Genomic DNA, 18,746 nt, shown 5'->3' with positions numbered 1-18,746 from the left:
TAAAAGCAGTAGACCCAGGCCTCAGGGTCAGCATGCTCCACTCTGTCACAGATAAAAGCCACTCACTGTCTATTAATACACCCAGAATAGCAGACCACCACCCCCATTTTACCATGCTCTGTTTGACCTCTAAGGCGCTCATTTGTTTCATTTTTAATGCAAATCATAAAGTAGGATTTTGATTTACAAACACATAGCTTTTATAAAAATATACCTGATTGTCAGAGTTGGTGAAGGTGCATGCTGACACATAGTTAGTGTGCATAGCGACTGCCTTCTTCTTAGCAGACAGGTTCTCGTTCTTATCCATAGACAAAGGGTACACCGAACACTTATTATCCAGACCACTATACAGGAAGATAAAAAACATACAGGAGTAGGCACTTCAATACATACATAGGGCATTAAAATGTTTATTATTATATTTAATTATTCAGCTACTAAAGATTAAAAATATATATGTAATTTACTTACCCACAAGCAACTGCACAGCCCGAGGGTGCATAAGCACATGCCATCACCCATGTACAGGGCACACTGATCCCATTCTCCTAAAACATACACAAATGTATACAGTATAATTTTATGCAAGAGCTACTTTCAGTGTGAGCTATGTGGAAATGGGTGTTAATCTGAGCTGTTATAAATGCACTCAGTGGCAGTCACACTCAAAGGGCAGATGGTCAGATAATCTGCATATACTGTTTTATGTGGCCTTTTGAGGCATATCTCTCAGAGGAGGATGACCCTCAGTGCTATTCAGCAACGGTCCATACAATGTAAATAGCATGACCATATTGCATAATAATGTTTTGCAAAAATTAGTGGGACTGTTAGATTAGACTGGGCATCCGTCAATGTCTAATATTTCCATGGAGTTACCGCTTCACTTTCTGAAACTTTTTAAAATTGTAATCTGTGTTTCTCAAACACAACTCACCTTGTTGAGAGTGAATCCATCCCAGACAATCACCTTTCCATCCTACATTACATAAATGCATTAATAATATATAAAATAATTGTAAAATCTTATTATATATTATAAATATATATTTTAGCTTTTACCTGTGAGGAGCTTACTAAACGTCGTTTGTCTTTGCACCAGTCCATGCAGAGCACCTTGTTTCCATGGCCTTTGAGCACACGCCTGGTCTTTATGGAAAGACTGCCCAAAACCTCAATCTTCTCAGCCACCTGATGGACTACACACATATGTATATGAATATTGGTTATATGGGTACTCTTACTAAAACACAAACTTCTGCCTATTTTGGAAACGAAATATTGGACTTTGCTTAAACATTTAAGAAGCAAATTTAAAAGAGGCAATAGCGTGACCAAACAACAAAAGAAAATTCAAGTGTGACAAGATCAACCTAGTAGCAGGCTGAACTATTAAAACATATGCTGTTGTTTTTCCTTATAAAGCTTATAGCGCTTCTGAAGTGGCCACGTTTGATCAGAAGCACTGGATCAATAACGGAATCTCTTCATATGAAACTTACGCTCCACGTCGTTGAGTTTGCCCCGCTCCTCCTCCAGCTTCTTCTTCAGACTGTCACACTCCCGCTTCAGAGACGCCACGCTCTCCCCGCTCTGGAGTCCCTGACAAGCCATCTTTACCGGGAAAAACAAAGACAAATGTATGACCACATGAGAAAAGCCCTCGGAGTGAGCTCCGACCTCCGGACTGGATGAGGTTTGTTAGAATTCGTGGATGGGCTGATGGAGCAGCAGTGTTCCCTGGTCCTACCCCTCCCCCCTGCGCAGAGTGGACACGGTGCAGACTTGACAGCTGATTTTTTTTATTTAAAAACACTTTTAAAAATTATGTTTTATGCTCTAATTTACTGAGTATTGATCAGGAAGACGGTGATCAAGTAGCCTATGAATCAAAGTGGAGTTTTAAATAAACCCCGGACCTCCACACAGCGTGCTTTTTGTATCTTTAAAAAAAAAAAAAAAAAAGAAGAAAGAAAGAAGGGGGGAGGGAGAAAGTTGCAGGTGTACCATTTCCACGCAGAAGGAGCAGTAGTTGATTGGCTCATTCTTGATGTAAATGTTCATGAGAGGGCTCGGTGTGGCACAGCTCTCACAGGGGCCAAAAGTGGCCGCCACAAAGGTTTGGTCACACATGGTCGCAGGTGTTTTACAGCAAACACGAACCTAAAAGAGATATGGAGAGACAGATTTTGCTTCACTGTGAGGTAAGTAGTTAGTAATCTACTCCAGCCTGATCCCTCTTTGAATTGCAGAGCAGAGGAACCATGTTGTAGCTATTCTGGGAACTGAGCAACTTCCGTCATTCAAAAATTTCGATGCATGTCTTTGTTTACGAATCAAACAAATGCTGCTACGTCCTCACTTCGGCGTCACATGCTGTTAAAATGGCATTTTACCACTGTCACTTATGAAATTAGAATGCTGAAAAATAATTCTGTACTAAATTCTTTGTTACTTATACAATTTAAATAGAACTACAATGTCCTAAACCATTGATCTCTTTAGCTACAGCTTTAGACCATCTTTGTAATTAATGTGTAGCTCCTGCACACCAATGTATACATTACAAGAGCAGATAACAGACTATCATTGAAATAAAACAGTCTGGACACAAAATTAATAAAATGAAAACTTGTGACAATAAGAATGTATTTTTTGTGTAGACCTACCTCACAAAAATGTATTTTCTCCCTTCTGTAGGTATGGGTCAGTGGACCTGGAGATTTCCAGTGAAGAGGATTGTCAGGAAGGGACAGAGAGGGAGCTGTAAGCTTCTTAACAAGTGTTTAAGCTGCAGGGTGCTTTTACTTCCCTACTTCTTCCTGTGAATCTCTGTGGTGTACTTGTGTCTACTTACTTCAGATATCTAGTCACTATTACATTTACAAACATATAAAACACATGCCCACAGTCAGTCAGAGTTGAATTCTTTTATTTTATACTTTTACAGATGACATTTATTACAAGTTTCTTAATTCTTCTTAACAGTGAACACATTCACTAAAGCACAGCTACCAGAAACTACAAACGGTCCATTTAGTCCATAAAGTACACATGGACCCGAGAGGGCTGATGGTGTGCACCAGAGTGAGAGCAGATGTCCTGGTGTGAAATGTCCTTACAATGGTACAGATAATGAGAGTGCTGATAAAGTTAGATATGTATTTATACGATTTGTATCTTAATATCCATCTCTGCCTTTAGACTACAACGATTCCAAGGAGGACTAAAACGCATTGCCCCGTGCACTCTTAAAGCAACAAGTCCCTGAAAGAATACTGCTTTTTTATATGTATACATTAAAACCTATTTATTTCTTACTACTAATGGCCTATACAATTTACATTAAAACAATGCAAGACACATCACTTAGAAAACCAAGTATGTTCACCCTGGGGGGGCTAGCTCAGTGGACACAGTTAAAGTGTAGAGGTGATCAGAAAGTATCCTACGCTCCAGGTTATTGATGAAATGACAAAAGTGCATTTTGGAACAGTGCACTCTAACACCGGGACAGCAAAACTACAGCACTACGAGTCAGATAAGGCTTTGTCCTCTGTGTTCAGTTGAAATGATGACACTTGTTTAAAACATTCATGTAGTGGATTGAGTCACTGCTGAAATAAAGTAAATACATAAGATTGTTGAATATATCCTCACAAAACTAAACAATAACTTCATATATTTGATCCTCCAGACATCATGACATGTCTTTTTTATTTAATGCACATATTAGTCATTGTGGAAACATGCAAAGGGTAATGTCAGAAGGCAAAAAACTTTGAGGAGAAAGACGCAAGTATTTGTTGAGGGTAAAAATAATGGCACAGTAGGAAGTGCAAAATAAAAAAGTTCTAAATATGAGACAATAGGACCAGTTACACACAATCATGAAACAGGCTTCTTTCAAGAGCATTTTCTAAAACTGTCCAGCAACTCTCAACTGCACTGCAGTTTGTGTTAAGTTAAAGCGTGCCATGCAGTTTGATTTGGATAATGTTTATGCTTATGCATCTTGGTTAACAACATTATTATACACAGTAGAAGGAGGCCCGATCAAGGGTCTTGCATGTGTGTCAAGCAGCCATATAACAATAAAATTATCAAGTGCATTGTGCGATTAACAAATGTATGGAAACAGGGAAACATCAACAAGATATGGCATATTTTTGGTAGCAGGAGCCTGCGGGGCTTTGTTGGCTTAACTTAAGGAAAGCATGTAGAAGAGAAGTAAGTAATAACACTGTTATAAAGCTGGACTTGAGACAAACCATGGCTGTGATACTTTCATTCTTTTCTTTACATGGTACACAATACAATGACACAACTAAAATAAATAAATAATCATGATAAAATATTTCAAGATATGACAAAAGGGTATAAGGACTGTGTGTGCTGTTTATGTGGTGTGGACAATTTGGTGTAGAACAGAGCAGTAAATGGGCAAGATTAAAGCAAATTAACCTGCAATCAAAACATGTGTTCCCATTATTCCAAACAGAGGAAAAGTGACAATCATGGACAGCAAGCATGTATTTAGAGTATGCACTTGTTATTACAAAAATGTAGTTGAAGTAGCTCTGAAGCAGGAATAATGGCTACATGGTTAGATAAAATTATATGTAATAGTATATGATTAATACAAGATGCTTAAGTGGAGAAACTGAGAAATTTGAAGCGCTTGATGCATATCGGAATAATTTTGTTCTGCATTAACGTCGATGCACACAGGCTTATTGTTGTCATCTAACAGCATTCAGCTCTGTGAGGCCACATATTTAGAGCAACATGAGATGGTTGATCACACAGAGGAAGGCAAAGCACAGGGATTGTAACAGGCAACCAGGATTTAAAATGGGACAAATCTATTAATCTATTTTGATAAGTCGTAGGCATTTATACAAGCAGAAGATGAATGCAGGTTGGTTTTGCATCCCCTGAATAATAGAAAATGTGTTTGTGCGTTGGTTTTTAATCCCTATGAAATTTTTACCACTTCATGAATGAAATCAGGCCAGTTTTTGGCATATTAGAAAATAAGAGCAATTGTGTGTGAATATGTGTGTCAAAAATCCACGGGATTTTGAAGAGTCACTTTGTAGTCATTTCATGCTTTTGAAAGGTTTTGTTGTATAAATAAGTGTTTTTATTACATGTGTTGTTATGTAATTTTTCATTGCCTGCAACAAAATACATGATCTATCTATTGAATGTTCTAAAAGCAGGAAAATGCAGGAGGTTCAGTCCATGTTAGACTCGTGTGAGGAAGCTCAGGTTGAGTGAGCTGGGAATCTGGATGGTTTCCAGAGCGAGAGAGGAAGGGTTGAACGGGAAAGTGACTGGATAAATCATCTTGGTGTCCATCAACAAATGAGGACTGTCACTGCGGTCTCGTAAGCGCGTCTACAATTGAAAAAATACAAGAGACGTAGAGCATGAGCAAAGGTAAAAGTACAAAATGAGTATCACCACCAGGTGGCAGTCAGGTTTTCTTTTCTCATTCTTTAGTGAAAAAAATAAGTACTTAACAGTATAAATGTTACACACCTTGATTACATCTGTTTAATTTAAGTGAGCGTTGTGTTAACGATGTTCACTACACATAAAAAAAGCTTTACATTTTACCTGTATAGTTCGTATGAATGCAACAGAAACTCTTTCTTCAAATTCGTTGACTGGAGTGTAGAGATTCAACACCTTCACAATCTGCAATGGGCAACAGTGATGCCACCAATCACCACAATGAAAAACCCTAAAGATGATCTAGTGTTCCATTTGATTTGTACCTGTGCAGTGGTGAGGGCCTGGCACATGGAGCAGATGGCCTCTGCGTCTTCATCGGTCTTCTTCTTCACCTGTAGGAGCTGTGCGGCCTGAATCAAAGGCTCCAGAGTCTCTTTGGCTCCACACCCCATCAGTCCCTTGTCCCTGAGCCACTCCTCCAGCTGGCTCACGTTATACCTGCACAACATGACTCTTAAGTATGGACAGGAAGGACCAACATGAGACATTTAACATCTCATGTATACAGTGTTTTCTACCTGATCTGCATGCCTTTGCTCCAGGAGCACATGTCCTTACGCAGCAGCAGGTTGTTGAGGGTGGCTGCTCCGATGATGTAGAACTGCTGTTTCACCACCTGTTTGATGAGCTCGGGGTCCATGCCGTGCTGACACATGGTGGAGTGGAAGGCGCTAAGCTGGCGCAGGATAGAGTCCAGCGTGTAGATGCCCTCATCGGCAATACTGGACGTCCGCTTTCTTAGACCTGTGGGCTTCACCCCTGACACGCCCTGAATGGTCTCATGCTCTAACATTCCAGGGACTGTGCACAACACACATACATCTCAGTTTTGTCCACCACCTGTTCTCAAGTAACTGAATAAATGAAGCCTAAATGTATTTACCTATCATGGGCAATAAGATGTTATCCATGCATTTGACAAGCTGCTGGTAAATCTGGATGGCAAGGTCACTGATCACTTGTCTGTACTCAGCCAAGTCAAAGTTTGATAGGCAATGTTCATTTTGCCTAACAGAGTTGTGTTTCATGAAGGCCTGACAAACACAAATACCTTCATCATTTACAATAGTTCTTTTAAACATCACTAAGTTATATCCTGTTTCTCACCTCATCTCCACTGTACTGTTTCAGACAATGCAGAAAGCGGCACGTGTTTGCGAGCCAGAAAGAGACTGTCTCAAAATCATCACCACGTTTCTGAGGGAAGAAAAAATAATATTTGTTACAAAGGAAAAAATATGTTACACATACTAGTATATTACTCAAGCACTGGGTGCAGAGACACACCTTTAAGATCTTCTTAATACTGTTGATAGTGGAGGTGAGCAAAGTACGGACTTTCTGATCATCATTTACATAGTCAGCATGTCTTAGACACATAAACAGAATATAAGCGGGAAGGCCTGGGATAAGATTCACCGCAACACCTCGAGGTTTCAGCTCTGTAAAAAGAGCATAAATGCTGAATATTGTATAATAATTATAGAATAAAAATGCTACACATACTACAAGTTTTCTAATTACCAAGAATAAGGTTCTTGACTAATTTCATCTCATCCTCCTTCTTGTACTCTAACATTCCCTGGAAGTCTTTCTCTCTGCGAGGAATATTAACTGGATGAATGGGCTCCTCCACCATCTGTCCTGGAGATGTCTGGCCCTCAGTCTGTCCCGCTGAGAAAAACAGACAAACAGTGGGTTCTAAAATATCATTTATAATCACATTTATAATTTTTTAAATACAAACTATAAGCAAAAACTTAATTAATGTAACATTGAGGGAAGATTAATACAAATCTGATCTAAGGGGCTCAAAACAGAGGACAGGAGTAAACAAGAGACAAAAAGATCTGGTTTAAATGGTGAAATTTGAATGCAATGATGATAATAATAATAAAAGTGTTTTTCATCAACTTCATTCAACTGTGAATTAATTACCTCCCATTTCTCCTATCCTTTTGGAGTAAACCTTTAGCTGTTTCTTGAGTTTGCGAATAGTTCTGTCCTGTTTCTCCAGTTGTTCCATGAGATCCTAAAATAACAAAAACAGAGTCAGGGAAAAGGGGATAATATGCAGTGACAAAGGGTTACTTAATCAGTGCTTGAAACAGGAAGCCTAGTTTATTCTTGTCATTTGATTTGTATTTGATTGTCTCAAAAGAGCGGAGCAAGTTGGAACAAAGTGGCATTGCTGTTAAGGAAAAGGGAAAAGTGCTGAGCTATCTCACTGTGAGATATGAGAATATTCTGCCAAGAGTTAAAGCAGCAATGCAAAAGTACAAATTCTGTTTAAATTTGGTTAGTTGAGACACATGCAAACAAGATTCACACAAATGCATTTCCTGACACTACATACAACCATCCGCCGCAAAATGATGACTCTGGCCTCTCGGGATTCAGTTGGGTCATCAGTCATGAGCTCCTGTCAGAGTGAGTGTCAGGTGAGTGTTGGCTCCCAGTAAATGAAGAACTATTGAACAATCTTTTTCAGCTTAAAGAAGCACTTGTGAATTTAATACAGACCTGCAACTTGAGACCTGAATATACAATCATAGTAGCTTATGGTATTATCATCATCAGCTTCTAATATTATTACCGTTTCATTAGGCGTGAATTTCTATGTATCATCACTTTTTAGTAAATAATAAATATGTTTTTATATGTTTTTTTTGTATAGTTCTCTTTCTTTTAAGATAATAAGGGAAAATACGTCTTTTGGGTATGATGTGCAAAATTTTGTGTGTTAAATGTGTAGCAATATTTAACACACAACATTTGCTAGACATTGTACCCAAAAGACACAGCTGTGTCCCTGCGCAAAGAACCAACCCTATCTCCAATTGAAAATCTGTTTCTGAAGATCTGTTTGGATCCATGCACCACTCCTTATCCTTGTTATTCTTGAAAAGATAATAATAAACTTAATATTTAACGTGGCTTAGACTTCCTAAGCTCTTGAATAATATTACACATAAGATGACACATTTTAATGTTTCCAGTGTGTCTTTGAAGAACATCTGATTTTTTACTAAAAAGACCCACTGACGCATGCCCATCTTTCATCTTAATGGAGCCCCACAGTCCCACTCACTTCGAAGTTCGCCCTAGCTCCAGAACTCACATTTCCATTCATTTTTCAGGTATCACAGACACTAACCAGCTAATTAATATCCATAATGTGGTTGTTTTAAGTCCAAAAAGCAAATCTAAAACACAGGATTCTGTGAAAGTTTTTAATACAGTTTATAGCGTTTATAGCAAGCGTTCAAATTTTAAATTTTTTTTTTTTCTGGAAAGCATATGGAACAAATTTATGAGATATTTACTTACAGAACTGGAGGGGTGGTAGGTCACTGGGCCTCATAATTTAAAATATTTTGTATGTAAAAATGAGTCATCATAGTATTCAGATCCAATTCAGACAGATATGACAAATATTAACTTGCTAAAAGGGGCAGTATTTAGTTTGGAGCAGTGGCTGTAAACGTGTGACTTGGCGTGTTGTGCGTTGGGCGTACCAGGTTTTCATTGGTGAGGCGGGTGATCTCATGCTGCAGGCTGGCTTCAATGCGGGCCTCTGGGGGTAACTGCAGGTTCTGGGCCAGGAGCTGCTGCTGACGATTGTTCTCCTCTTTCACACTCTGCAGCTCGCCGCGCAGAGACTCCACCTCATTATCATGGCTCCTCCGCTGAGTCTGCAGCTGCTGCTCCAACAATCTGAGGGTGAGCGAGAAGGTATGAAGAGGGCAAAGGAGCAACAAAAATATATCATCAAATGTGACTTAAGTGTTAAAGGCTCCAAGTGAAGGTACCTTAAGTAAAACCCACAGCCAAACACAGCACAGCGACAGTGGATATGACATGCTGTGAAAATACTATACAATTACTCCTGAACTCAGAAGATCTACCACAGGGTGTCACTGTCAAACTGAATATGGCCATGTCCAGTCTCTATTCACTTGCTGCTGTTGAGAGTTCGGATGTGCCCTCTATGGTTTTGCCAAGTGTTTGTAATGCAATAGGTCAGAGGTTGCAGTCAGCTGCAGATAGGTGGAGCCAACAGAGCCTTGATACTTCATTTTCACTCTGGGGGTTGCAGCCAGTAGAACATATACACTATGTTTAAAGCCTCATTTCCATAGGGCCGGTACGGAAAGAGTGTTTCCACTACCCCCTTTGAGTCCAAAGCGGACTGGAATGGTTGGGACCTAAGACCGGCTTGCGGGAAGCAGTGCTATACATGCCCCGCGCAGTCATTGGAGGACCAGCAGCAGCACACTAACAACGACACACGTGTGGCAACTCGTAGGCTAAATACGATGCGAACCTGTAACTTATTTAACTACAGCGCAGGTGCTCACTTTCCGGTAAAACAGAAGACTTAAAGAAACATTGTGCAGTGTGAAATTATATCCACCCAAAGACACATCCAATCTCCAGTGCGTTTACAGAGTATCAAAGCCAAAGTGTTGTGCGCAATAATAAATCCACATCACACACAGTGTGCTGTGTCCGCATAAAGTTGAAGCCAAACTGATAGATAACATGAACCAAACTCCGCAACCATTCTCCTCCTTGGACCCCAGTAAAAGCTTAATTCCCAAATCTGGTGTATATATCCAGGGTGGAGCACATGTGCGTAAAGCTGCAGCCAAACAAGACGCGTAAAGTTTTTCATAATCCTTAATTCCATAATTTCCAAAGTTATTTATCAAAACGAGAGCACGTGCACTGAGGCGACGCAGAGCACATGCTTGAAACTTGAGCACGTGTCAGTCCATGTGAGGATCAGCTGTGCGCTCTGGTTTATTTGGCATTTGTTTTGAGTTTTATTTGAACACAGATCAGTGTTTTTGCTCCATAAGTTTAGCACAGGCAGACAGCCGTCCAGTGGCTTGTGGCGCAGGCCTACGTCATGCCAGTGGGTGTGTCTTTTTCTAGACCTGTGTAACGCCCAAAGCAGCCTGAGTCTATTGTAATGGAAACGCTCCCCGGGTGGTTGGCGCCAGTGGAAGTGAGGCTTTACTGTCTCTCCAGTCACTGATCAAGCTAGCTGTGTTCTTGATCAAACAACCACCACGTCAACTCTTAGTGACTTAATTATAGCAAAAAATATACAAAATATATAGTAACCTTGGATATGCGGCAAAATGTTACGCATATTTTGAAACACTCCAACCAACACCACAAAATGCATTAAATTAAAACATGGAATCACCCAGCAAGATATTGTCTTGTGACTAAATAAAGTGAAAAAGCGCCAGTAGTAGTGTATGGGCAAACCATGCACCAAAGCATAGCATCACAGTTACACCTGATTGTCTCCTTTAAGCCCTGATTAACCAGCCACAGCTCCCCATCCTCATTCAGCTTATGGATGTCTGGTGCAGCTGATCTGACCAACACAAAACACAAGGAAATGTGAACATACAAAGGACAAACAATAGGAAATGCATGAGTTGGGATTGTTCATGACACACAATGCATGTTAAGCAATGAGGCGACACAAGTGAAACTAATAAATGAGAAACTGGCAAAGCAACAGAGGAGTGACAACAAATGGATATAAGAGTTTAAAAGGTATGTTATGCTATAAAAATACAGTAGAATTAAAAGGTCTGCAAACTGTAGGAGTGACACAAAAATGATTTGGAAACAAGCTGCAAAGTGGTTACATTTTGAGAACAAGTGAGAAGTGGACTTTAGTGTGTGGTTTGGGGAACAAGGATATGGGTTAAATGTGAATCACTGATAAAGGAAGTGAAATAGATGCAGGTGAGCGTCATGGCTTGTGCTGAGAGGTTTACTTTAACACAAACAGTGACATGCAGAATTCAGAATTCTGAAACTCCATAAAACTGGAGACAGGAGGCCTGCAGTGGTTAGTGGCTACTAAATCTGTAAACGCTAAATAAGAGCCTTGAAGTTTTCAAAAACCTTAGAAGCCATGCACATTCAAAAAGCCTGACTGAAGTCTAATTTGAACAACCAGCAATTTTGTATTAGACATAGGTTGTAAATAAAAGTCTAATGAAACCTAGCGCCATTTCACTGTGTTCATTGCCTTGTTTGTACAACCCTCTTTGGCAGTTGGCAACATGGTGGCCATGCATGCTCACTCATGATGCCCTGGCCACTGGATTACCTGAGCCTACTTAGAAGTTCACCCATATCCAGAGACTTGGGCATAAACCTAGAAGATCTGCACAGGACAAATATTTTCAGATGATGATGATGATCCAGACAATCAAACTAAGACCCCGACTTTGATTTAAGAAATTAAGTAATGATGTCAAAAATTACCTGTTGGTGTCTTTGAGACCCACATAGGCTTGCTTGAGCTCATCGGCATCTTTAAGCTTGGACACATCTTGAGCAAAAACAGAAGGTTCAGTCATGGTTTCCTGTAGAAAAAGAAATTAAAAAGGGGCAACATTACTAGATTGTTATCATAACCAAATTCCTTAACATGAGATTTTTGTAAAAGTAGTGTACATTTACTGCTGTAGCAGCATCATATGCAACATTTGCTATTTTTCAACTTCAGTTTTGTGAAAAGGTGTGCTAAAAATGTTTAGAGTTGAGCTGGTGTTCACAGAAGATGATGTGTTTTTAACCTTTATATTACCAGATTAAGAATCTGATCATTTTTCTTATTTTTATGTGGCACACATTGCTTAAGTAGCAAGTGACCTAAAATGAAGAAATGCTCTACTGGTGTGAAGGCTTAATTAAGCCAATTATTATTTGTCACTAAAGAATGATAGAGCAGATACTATCTGACAAGGCTGTCATGCAGTATTCTAAATGAGGATGCTAAAGTTAGCGCCATAGACAGATGTTATGCTGACGTGGTGTGGATGTTTTCAGTTGAAGCCAGGTTAACATGCAGACATAAATACAATGACACAGTGTTTTTGGAAGGTAGTTTAAAACACTGCCCAAGTAGAGAACAAACACTGTCAATGCATTCACACAATAAACAGTACCTTCTCATCCTGTAGGCAAGCATGGATGGAGGAGAGAAGGTGAGGACAATCATATTAGACACACATAAAATAATAACTGTTAATTGACAATGGAAAATGAAAACATAACTTACAGTACTAAAGATGGATTTAAGTGTTTTTTGTCAATTTATACAAAAACAATTGCACACAATGAAAACAGGAGAGCAGGATTTCCTAGATTCTGAAAGCCACATAATGCTAGTACCTTGTGGTGGAAGGCTTCCTTTTGGCTGACCAGTTGAGAGCGCAGAATGAGCACCTCCTCCTTGCGCACGTCTAGCTCTTCACAGGAGGCATTGAGCTGATCCAGGAGCACCTTGTAAGCAGGAGACCCAGGGGCCCCCATGTTAGCAGACTTATCCCCCAGTAAACTCTGCCTCATCTCGGCCAGGTCATGCTTCAATTTCTTGTTCTCAGACTCAAGTTCCTGACGCTATGAGAAAAAAGTGACAAAAAAATGCAACGAATTAAACAAAATTAAAGTCAACCTATGTCAAATATGTTTACTTATAAGAGTTTACTTTGAGGGACTCGTATTCAAGCTCTGCTCCACGGGCCTTTTTAAACTCTGCATCATCCTAAAAAGAAAAAAAAAAAACATTAATTACTTTGAATTAATTATTTTCAATTTTTGTAGTACAAAATTATTATCTGTAGCGGTACCCTGGCTCTAGCCCGCTGGTACTGCTCTTCTTTGTTTTCTAACTCATCGCGCAGAGACTGTTTTTCTTGTTCGAGTTCTGTTAGACGCTTCTGGAGCTTCAGAGTAAGAGTTGTGTCTAGTCCTCGCGTTACGTCCTGCATGGGAGAAGGATAATACATTAAATAATAATAAAAGACACATAGATGAGTGCTAGCTGTATTGCCGTCTCCAATTAAACAAATAAAGCTGGCTTACTTCTCTAGTTCTGGAGCTGTTGTCCATGTCTGTGTATTCTGAGTTGTAGGTGTACTCTGACTCATTGCTGCTGTGAGTGGAGTCTGTTCTCCTGTGCCCAGGCTTGGAGATGTGCTAGTAACACAAAAGATCAAATGATTACCATATACAACTATTAATATAAATGACAAATTTCCTCTGTAAACATACGCTCAAATAAATAAAGCCTATGAAAACAACAGTTGCACATGTAAGTGAGATTCAATAAAATTTTATGGAAAGTAAAATGGACATCAGTTACTCACAGTAGAAATCTCTTCTTTCAGGTCATCGTACTTCTCCTCCAGGCGAAGGTGTTCAGAGAGGAGATTCTGGTAACGAGAACGCTCCTCGTTCAAATCTGTTTCAAGTTGCTGAGTCTCTTGTGCTATTGCTCGAGCCATTTTCTCTGTAAAAAGCATCACAATTATTCAACTTTTTATAATTAATTACATTTCTAAAACCCGATGTAGCTGTAAACATATTTACATTTATTTCTATGCTATTAAGATTATTATTGTAAATTATGTACTTGCCTGTCATCTGTTGACTCTGTTCCTGAATCAGCCTGTTCAAATCGTCCTTCTCTTTCTTCAGTGAACCATTCTGGTCTTTGAGTTCTGACACCATCTGAAATAGTTAAAAAAAACAGCTCTAATCATACATTTTGACCTCAATTTTATATATTTTTTAATAAATATAAAATATGTAGGCTAAAGTTATTTAAGGTAATTTTCTAAAAAGCTACAGAAATAAGCTACTACTGAAACACAAGTACAAGTAGTGCCCTGAACCTACAATTGCTGCCTCTCACCAGAACGGGGGCAATAATGATCATTTTCCCTTGTTCGCCATGATCGGTCTGTTTCCTAGATTGCAGGAAAATAATGCTTTTTCTGTCATGTAAATTAAGTGTATGAAACATCTCCTACATGTGCTATGCAAGTGTTTCGGTGAAACTGACAGATAAGCAACAGTGACTTGGAGTCTGACCTTTTCCATTTCGGCCTTGTAGTTTTGCGCCCAGTCCTCAATAGTTCTCTTTTCTTGTTGTGTGGTGGTCAGCTCTTTCTTTAACCTCTCCAGTTCCTCCAGGAGTGTTGATAACTGGTTAGCTTTGTTCTTTGCATCTTCTTCCACACCATGAAGACGATTGAGCTCACTTCGCATTTTTTCACTTTCTGCTGTATATGAACTTTCTATACTAACAAGCCTTTCATTGACCAAACGATTTTCTTTGTTCTAAAGGAAGAAAAGATCTTTAGAGCCACAAAACCAGTAAATAAGACACATTTGAACTAAATGAAGAAAATGAGGGACCTGCTCATCTATCTTTCTCTGTAGCTGCATGATCTTGTTTTCCATGCCTTTGTTGAGCTTTTTGAAGTGCTCCACAGAGCGAGCCTCAATCTTGAGTTTCTTCAGCTCACGTCTGGCTCTCATCCTGCGAATGCAGCACTGCAGGTAAACAATGGAGCGGAGGCAGCGCTTGTACCAACACCGGGCCAACCACCCTCGGACACGTTTTTGAATGATGACAACCTTAGCCTCCCGGACGAGCTACAAACATATATATATATTTATAGTCATGAACAAGGGAAACAAAACCCATTCAAAATAATATTTTTCTTTTTTTACTTTACCGCTAGATACTTCTGGCGGGCCATGTAAGCTCGGAGGATTCTCTGCATGGCCAAAGCGACTGCCTGCTTCTGCTTGTAGCGCTTCCTCTCCACATACATCCGCTGATACTTCTGTATGATAGTAGCTGCCTGGGTGCGCCGCAGAAACTTTGCCAAGCTATAGAACAACAAGACATTTTGATGTGTCAAGTATCACTGTGATTATGTTGTGGTCAATGTGTATATTTATGAACACACAAGATTCAATAAAAGTGTTGTATTAGGCAGTATGTGTAGTGTACAAACCAGCGGGCCTGGTATCCCCGGGTGAACCTCTGGATCGTGATAGCAGCCTTGCGTTGACGAAGATACTTCTTCCGAGCCAGCCAGCAGCGAATCGTTTTCTGGATGCGAATACATGCAGCACGCAATTTGTCTGCCCTGAGCTTCTCCAGATAAGCCACCTGGCCAGCTCTGAAGAAGATTTTTGTTTTACCAAACTGGTATTTATCTTGATCCTGGTAAACCCAAATATAGGTGAGCATTTCATACATTTTTGTACTACATATCTGTTGGTTTACTAATTGCTAGTGCAAGTCACCTGGACAAGTTTCTCCAGGACATTTCGGCAGGTTAACTTTTTGTCTGGAAGGACATCCTTTTGCTTCATCAGGACTCTATACCGACTGAAGAACTCCTGATAGGTCCACCTAGAACAGGCATGAAAGTGCAACTCAGCAACACACCCACATGCAGTTTGTAAGATAATAAATAGACATTATTTGTCATTACCTGGATGGGAACCCTGCTGCAGAGATGCGAATGGTTTCCAGAACACCACAGGCTCTGAGCTGCTGCACTGCACGTTTAGGATCAAATCTGTTAAAGAAAAAAAAAAATTGTGAACTTAAAAAGTCACATCATCTAAACAGGACTACTATGAGGCTAGGTTTTGTTATATGTGATAACACTGCAACTCTCTGTGACCAGAGCAGAATGTGTCAGTAGGGAATAAACTTACGTAAAGGCCTGCTTGAAGTCATTGGGCTTGATGCATCGAACATAATGTGGAGTGGTAGCATTCAGAGTATCCATCAGCATTTGAAGAGAGTTTCGAAACTGTATCAAGACAGATATTATACAAATCAGAAATAGTAATAGAAATATTTTTTCTTAATTAAAGAACAAAATAAGGTAATTATCAATTAATCAAATGTGGTCAACATTAACCTGGCAGCCAACTGTCTTCTTGTGTTCCTTGCTGCTCTTGTCACGACTCTTATCAGGTTTGACGCTGAGTCGTGTTCGGCCTCCGGTCCCAGGGACTTGTCCAGTTGGACTTATGGCCTTTTCCTCATCCTGGAACAGCTCCACTAACAAGTTGAACTAGAAAAATAAAATGAAAGTGAGACACAGTAATTTACTGCTGTCAGATCTATTTTAGATATATTTTTTGTATAAGTTAGATATATTTTTTGTCTTTTTTGGTACATTTAGTTTATGTAAGTGATCAAAATAGGCCAGACTGTGCAGATTATATTAACTAATAATATCATTTACACTTTAGTTTCAGTAATGTGAGCAGATGATTGATAATTATATTGTTAGTGAAAATTTGTTACTTGAAGATTTATTAACAACAATATATTATAAACAAATGTTATGAATTATTTAGTATAGGCTGCCAAGTACCATATAACCTTCAGGTTATATGAGGAAGATGCTGTGTTATGTGCATATTATGTCTTCCTGTTGTGCTCAGAGCACTGCCATGCACTTTCCTCCTTCCTCCAGCACCATGAACACAGTTACTTGTGTCCCACCCTTTCCCTCAAAAAGTGCTTCAAATGCAGCTGTCACACATTACATATTCACATAGTGCAGTTAGTGACACAAACTTTGTGAACAGACAAGAGAGGCACACAGGAAAAAAAGCTAAGAACATGAGGTGAACCTGCTGAAACACCTGGGTTTACCTTCTGGAAATGTTGTCATGACGATGTAGACACAACCACATGACAAGGATAACACACAAAAAGACAATGAGAAACAAATACTGTGGCATTACAATGATATATGAAAAACTAAACTTAAAAAAAATTGAAAGAAATATCCACAAGTGTTATGTGCACTAATATTAGAGGTGCCAAAGGGAAATGCTGCCTCTTGAAGTACATATGTAATGTATTGCAGTGTAAGAGAAACAGAGCCCCATTCTGATTTTGTACAACTCTAGAAGAATATTGAGAGATAACTTTTTAATCATGTGGACAAACACATGGTGGAAGTAAGTGCAACCCACAACAGTGACGAGGATTTAAAGGCTTAGTATGCTCTATTCCCAAACAGGACTTTACAAACTCAGATCCTAGTCAGAGACACGTGTGACAAATGTGTATGCAGTATAATTTGAATGGAAAATGAGTCACATTTATTATTGTTATTATTATCTGCATATTTTTATATTATTAAAAAAAACATTAAGCTTAACTTTAAGTTATCATGTTATTGCTTCCATTTAAATATTTTTCTTTGGAGTTATGTATTTAACAAAAAAAAAGACATGTGTCCTGCTGATTCTACAGGCATAAAATCAGTGTTTCACAGATACAGTATGTCTATCATTTGTGTCACGATGACCTCACATTGCCAGCAGAGGGTGCTGCATTGCTGACTGTTCAGATTTAAACGACAACGTGTTTGCAAAGTGCTTGCACACTTCAGAACCATGTTTACACTGCATGTTGGGTACAAAACAGAGAACTTGCTGTGAAGACTACACACTGAACACTGCTACACAATAGTGTTTGCATAGCTCACCTTGCTGGCCTTCAGCACATTAATTTGGTCTTCATTTACAGTGTCCTTGTTCTTTTCCAGGAAACCCTCACACTGATATTCTACCTAAAAAGAAAAGAAAATGTCACCCTTCTATGGTTGTTAATCTACACTGTCCCAGTTAAAAGAATAAATACATATAAACTGTGTGGTCATGTGCATAAAAATAGGAGCCCACCTTGTCAGCAAAGTGCTGTATGATGAAGGCGCGGTTGGACATGCGCGGCTTCTCAAACAGAGAACAAGTCTTAAGATGTGTGTTGTACAATTTCTGTGCCCAGGAGTCATCAGAACCTTTAGGCATCTGGATTCAAAGAAAAAAATGTTTATGATCACAAATATCTTGGAGAACTTTAGACAACTTTAAGCAATGTTACAGTAAAAGTAATTCTTCAGCGTTGTAACTTGAATGGTATCACGATCTGGACAGCCTCAAAAGTCAACAAATCATAAATGACCTTTTAAGTGTACTTTGTAGAGACTGGCAAGTTTGAACATAGTATAGCAACATAAACTATATTTACACATTTATTTAGTGATGACTGTATATTTACATGTACAAGTATAATAGTATACAAGTATTATATATACTGTATTCATTGAAAGTCTTGTTTACACATTTCAGATTTTGCCATTACTCTAAAAATTATTACCTTGCACTCTTCATCCAGAAGATCTAGGATACCCATTTTGGCCTCTATAAGATTAATGCAGGGTTGATTGTCATAGAAATCTATGAGAGTCCAGGGAATCTGCTCCTTCATATATTCCTCCTGTTCCAACTTAAAGACATGCTGCGTATGCACCCAAAAAGGTTATGTTCTGCACATTGTT

The 18,746-nt window shown here is 39.1% G+C and overlaps 2 protein-coding genes across 9 annotated transcripts in view; both read right to left on the bottom strand.

The window, feature by feature from the left end:
* Nucleotides 1-2,762, bottom strand: part of LOC110175369 (guanine nucleotide-binding protein subunit beta-5b-like) — a 5,147-nt gene extending 2,385 nt beyond the window's left edge. The window contains exons 1-7 of the mRNA XM_020941537.2: nucleotides 2,673-2,762; nucleotides 2,011-2,166; nucleotides 1,506-1,617; nucleotides 1,066-1,202; nucleotides 941-982; nucleotides 475-551; nucleotides 215-347 (exon numbers count right to left, since the gene is read on the bottom strand). Coding sequence (XP_020797196.1) covers nucleotides 215-347; nucleotides 475-551; nucleotides 941-982; nucleotides 1,066-1,202; nucleotides 1,506-1,617; nucleotides 2,011-2,136 — 627 coding nt within the window. The 5' untranslated portion in view covers nucleotides 2,137-2,166; nucleotides 2,673-2,762. The remainder of the gene's footprint in view (nucleotides 1-214; nucleotides 348-474; nucleotides 552-940; nucleotides 983-1,065; nucleotides 1,203-1,505; nucleotides 1,618-2,010; nucleotides 2,167-2,672) is intronic.
* Nucleotides 2,763-2,990: 228 nt separating this feature from the next.
* Nucleotides 2,991-18,746, bottom strand: part of myo5aa (myosin VAa) — a 30,843-nt gene continuing 15,087 nt past the window's right edge. For 2 of the 8 annotated variants that reach the window (XM_055154658.1, XM_055154654.1), the window contains exons 12-40: nucleotides 18,566-18,706; nucleotides 18,091-18,216; nucleotides 17,895-17,978; nucleotides 16,305-16,460; nucleotides 16,096-16,193; nucleotides 15,867-15,953; nucleotides 15,676-15,784; nucleotides 15,381-15,592; nucleotides 15,096-15,252; nucleotides 14,773-15,012; nucleotides 14,446-14,694; nucleotides 13,989-14,082; nucleotides 13,719-13,861; nucleotides 13,435-13,548; nucleotides 13,200-13,334; nucleotides 13,058-13,114; nucleotides 12,742-12,969; nucleotides 11,830-11,930; nucleotides 10,841-10,921; nucleotides 9,045-9,243; nucleotides 7,465-7,558; nucleotides 7,051-7,200; nucleotides 6,814-6,968; nucleotides 6,634-6,723; nucleotides 6,410-6,560; nucleotides 6,045-6,327; nucleotides 5,790-5,964; nucleotides 5,629-5,709; nucleotides 2,991-5,406 (exon numbers count right to left, since the gene is read on the bottom strand). In XM_055154658.1, the coding sequence (XP_055010633.1) occupies nucleotides 5,254-5,406; nucleotides 5,629-5,709; nucleotides 5,790-5,964; nucleotides 6,045-6,327; nucleotides 6,410-6,560; nucleotides 6,634-6,723; nucleotides 6,814-6,968; nucleotides 7,051-7,200; nucleotides 7,465-7,558; nucleotides 9,045-9,243; nucleotides 10,841-10,921; nucleotides 11,830-11,930; nucleotides 12,742-12,969; nucleotides 13,058-13,114; nucleotides 13,200-13,334; nucleotides 13,435-13,548; nucleotides 13,719-13,861; nucleotides 13,989-14,082; nucleotides 14,446-14,694; nucleotides 14,773-15,012; nucleotides 15,096-15,252; nucleotides 15,381-15,592; nucleotides 15,676-15,784; nucleotides 15,867-15,953; nucleotides 16,096-16,193; nucleotides 16,305-16,460; nucleotides 17,895-17,978; nucleotides 18,091-18,216; nucleotides 18,566-18,706 (4,143 nt within the window). In that variant the 3' untranslated portion in view covers nucleotides 2,991-5,253. Of the gene's footprint in view, nucleotides 5,407-5,628; nucleotides 5,710-5,789; nucleotides 5,965-6,044; nucleotides 6,328-6,409; nucleotides 6,561-6,633; nucleotides 6,969-7,050; nucleotides 7,201-7,464; nucleotides 7,559-7,882; nucleotides 7,949-9,044; nucleotides 9,244-10,840; nucleotides 10,922-11,829; nucleotides 11,931-12,741; nucleotides 12,970-13,057; nucleotides 13,115-13,199; nucleotides 13,335-13,434; nucleotides 13,549-13,718; nucleotides 13,862-13,988; nucleotides 14,083-14,445; nucleotides 14,695-14,772; nucleotides 15,013-15,095; nucleotides 15,253-15,380; nucleotides 15,593-15,675; nucleotides 15,785-15,866; nucleotides 15,954-16,095; nucleotides 16,194-16,304; nucleotides 16,461-17,894; nucleotides 17,979-18,090; nucleotides 18,217-18,565; nucleotides 18,707-18,746 lie in introns of all 8 variants that reach the window. The other 6 variants (XM_055154659.1, XM_055154656.1, XM_055154657.1 and 3 more) reach the window with 5 other exon arrangements.

The sequence above is a fragment of the Boleophthalmus pectinirostris genome, unplaced genomic scaffold (genome assembly GCF_026225935.1).
Source record: "Boleophthalmus pectinirostris isolate CB_2022bp ecotype Guang Dong unplaced genomic scaffold, ASM2622593v1 HiC_scaffold_19, whole genome shotgun sequence".
Taxonomy (NCBI): domain Eukaryota; kingdom Metazoa; phylum Chordata; class Actinopteri; order Gobiiformes; family Gobiidae; genus Boleophthalmus; species Boleophthalmus pectinirostris.
The sequence above is the reverse complement of the archived record's forward strand: the minus strand, read 5'-3'. Positions and strand labels throughout refer to the sequence as shown.